The 2077-nt window shown below is 34.2% G+C and overlaps 1 protein-coding gene across 1 annotated transcript in view; it reads right to left on the bottom strand.

The window, feature by feature from the left end:
* Positions 1-505: 505 nt before the first annotated feature.
* The window catches only part of LOC105272378 (uncharacterized), a 9261-nt gene continuing 7689 nt past the window's right edge, over positions 506-2077 (bottom strand). The window contains exons 5-6 of the mRNA XM_011314484.1: positions 744-911; positions 506-649 (exon numbers count right to left, since the gene is read on the bottom strand). Of these exons, the coding sequence (XP_011312786.1) occupies positions 506-649; positions 744-911 (312 nt within the window). The remainder of the gene's footprint in view (positions 650-743; positions 912-2077) is intronic.

The following is a 2077-nucleotide window of genomic DNA, read 5'->3' as shown; positions in this document are numbered from 1 at the left end:
AGAGAGCGAGATTTTTTTTTAAATAATTTTTTTTTATTGAAAAAACCTAAACCTAAAAACGTCGATTTTTTAACATTTTTTTTTAAACATTTTTTTTTAAACTTTTTTTTTTAAAACTTTTTTTTTAACTTTTTTTTTTCTATTTTTTTTAAAAACTTTTTTTAAACTAAGGGACAGGGTGATGAAAAAGAGGAGTGTTTTTTATTTTAATTTTTTTTATTAAAACCCGTAAGTATAAAAACTACATTAAAATCTTAAATCTAGAATACATTTAAAAAATTTTTTTTTTTTTTATAATTAATAAAACTTTCTCCTAAAAATGCATAATATAAAACTAAATCTAAAATACATTTAAAACCTTAACTCTAGTATTTTTTTCTTACAATTTTTTTTAACTTTTTTTTTTTTTTTTAACTATAATTTTTTTTGAGGACCCAGGCCCATTCCTCCAGGTCCCAGTTTTCGGGCTCGTCGGGGCGGAGAGGGGCGTCGCCGAAGAGGATCCTCAGATCCCAGAGGTCCTCGAGGTCGTAGACGTCTCCCACTCCTCTTCCTGGGCCGCAAACTCCCGGGCCTGGGCCCTCAGGGCGCGAATCCAGCGGGCTCTGGGGGTGTCGGGGCCAATTCCTCCCTCCCGCCAGTCTCCTCTCTGAAACAAAAAAGAAAAAACCACGAATTAATATTAATTTTAAAAGGAAAAGAATAGAGAGAGAGAGAGAGAGAAAGGCGAAAAAAAAACTTACCAGGAAAGCCTGGTGCTCCTCCTGCTCCAGCCAGCCTTCCGCCCGGGCATGGAGTTCCTGGATGCCGAAAATATGTTCGGCATCCCAGGATTCAGTCTCTGAGTCCTCCCAGCGGAACCAGTGATTGGCAGCTCTCAGGCATGCCCTCTGCCTCCTCACGGCAACCATCTGAAAAGAAAAAAGGAAAAAACCATTAATACAAAAAAAAAAAACGAAAAAAAAAACAACAAAAACGCATAAGAATCGGCCTTGAAAAAACGCGAACCAAAACAAAATACGTCAGAATAAAAATACCGCTTTATAAAAAAAAAAAAACGCGAAACAAAAAAAAACACGTCAGAAAAAAACTACCGCTTTATAAAAAACACAAAAAAAAACGCGACAAAAAAAAAATACACGCCAGAAAAAAACTACCGGTTTATAAAAAACACAAAAAAACGCGGACAAAAAAAGACGACAAAAAAACACGTCAGAAAAAAAAATACGCGGCCAAAAGAAAAAAACTAAAAAAAAACGCGACAAAAAAAACGAAAAAAAAAATGCGAACTACTATTTAAAAAAACACGAGAAAAGACCACTATTTAAAAAAGAAAAAAACGGTTTAAAAATTTATAAAAAAAGAAAAAACGAGACAAAAAAAAAACGAAAAAAAACGCAAGCTACTATAAAAAAACACCTGAAAAGACCACTATTTAAAAAAGAAAAAGACGGTTTAAAAATTTATAAAAAAAGAAAAAACGCGACGAAAAACAAACCCCGAAAAACCACTATAAAAAAAAAAAAACGTGAAGCACTACACAAAAAAACGCGAAAAAACACTACAACAAACACTAAAAACATCCACTTACCAACAAGATAAAAACCACGGCGATCACGGCCATTTTGAAATTTTTTTTTTTTTTAAACACGAGGCACTGGACACTAGAACACTGAAGTAAATTTGGAAGTGAGGGTTGGGGAATTTTCGCAGTTTATATAGTCGCAAGCTGTCCCCACTCGCCCGCACCTAGATGGCTAGAAAGAAAAGGATGCTCAAGAAAAAAACAGGATAATGATAAGGACAGGGAAAAAGTGCCTTCTACATTGTAAAAAAGAAAAAGACGTTCAAGGAAGAAAATGGAAGAAAGATAAGGAAAGAGCAAAATATCCTCTAGACAGTGAGGAGGAAAGAGATGTTCAGAGTAGAAAGCAGGTGAAAGAGGAAGACACGGATAGGAAAAGTTTTCCAAACTCAAGGGAAAGGTGTGGTGTAGGAAAGGGAAATTCAGGTACATTTAACGAAGAGTAAACTGTTTTTTTTTTATTTGAAAATGTATAAATTGTTTATTTAACGA

Source organism: Fopius arisanus, unplaced genomic scaffold (genome assembly GCF_000806365.1).
Source record: "Fopius arisanus strain USDA-PBARC FA_bdor unplaced genomic scaffold, ASM80636v1 scaffold00167, whole genome shotgun sequence".
Taxonomy (NCBI): Eukaryota; Metazoa; Arthropoda; class Insecta; order Hymenoptera; family Braconidae; genus Fopius; species Fopius arisanus.
Note: the sequence above shows the minus strand (reverse complement) of the source record. Positions and strands in the feature narration are given on the sequence as shown.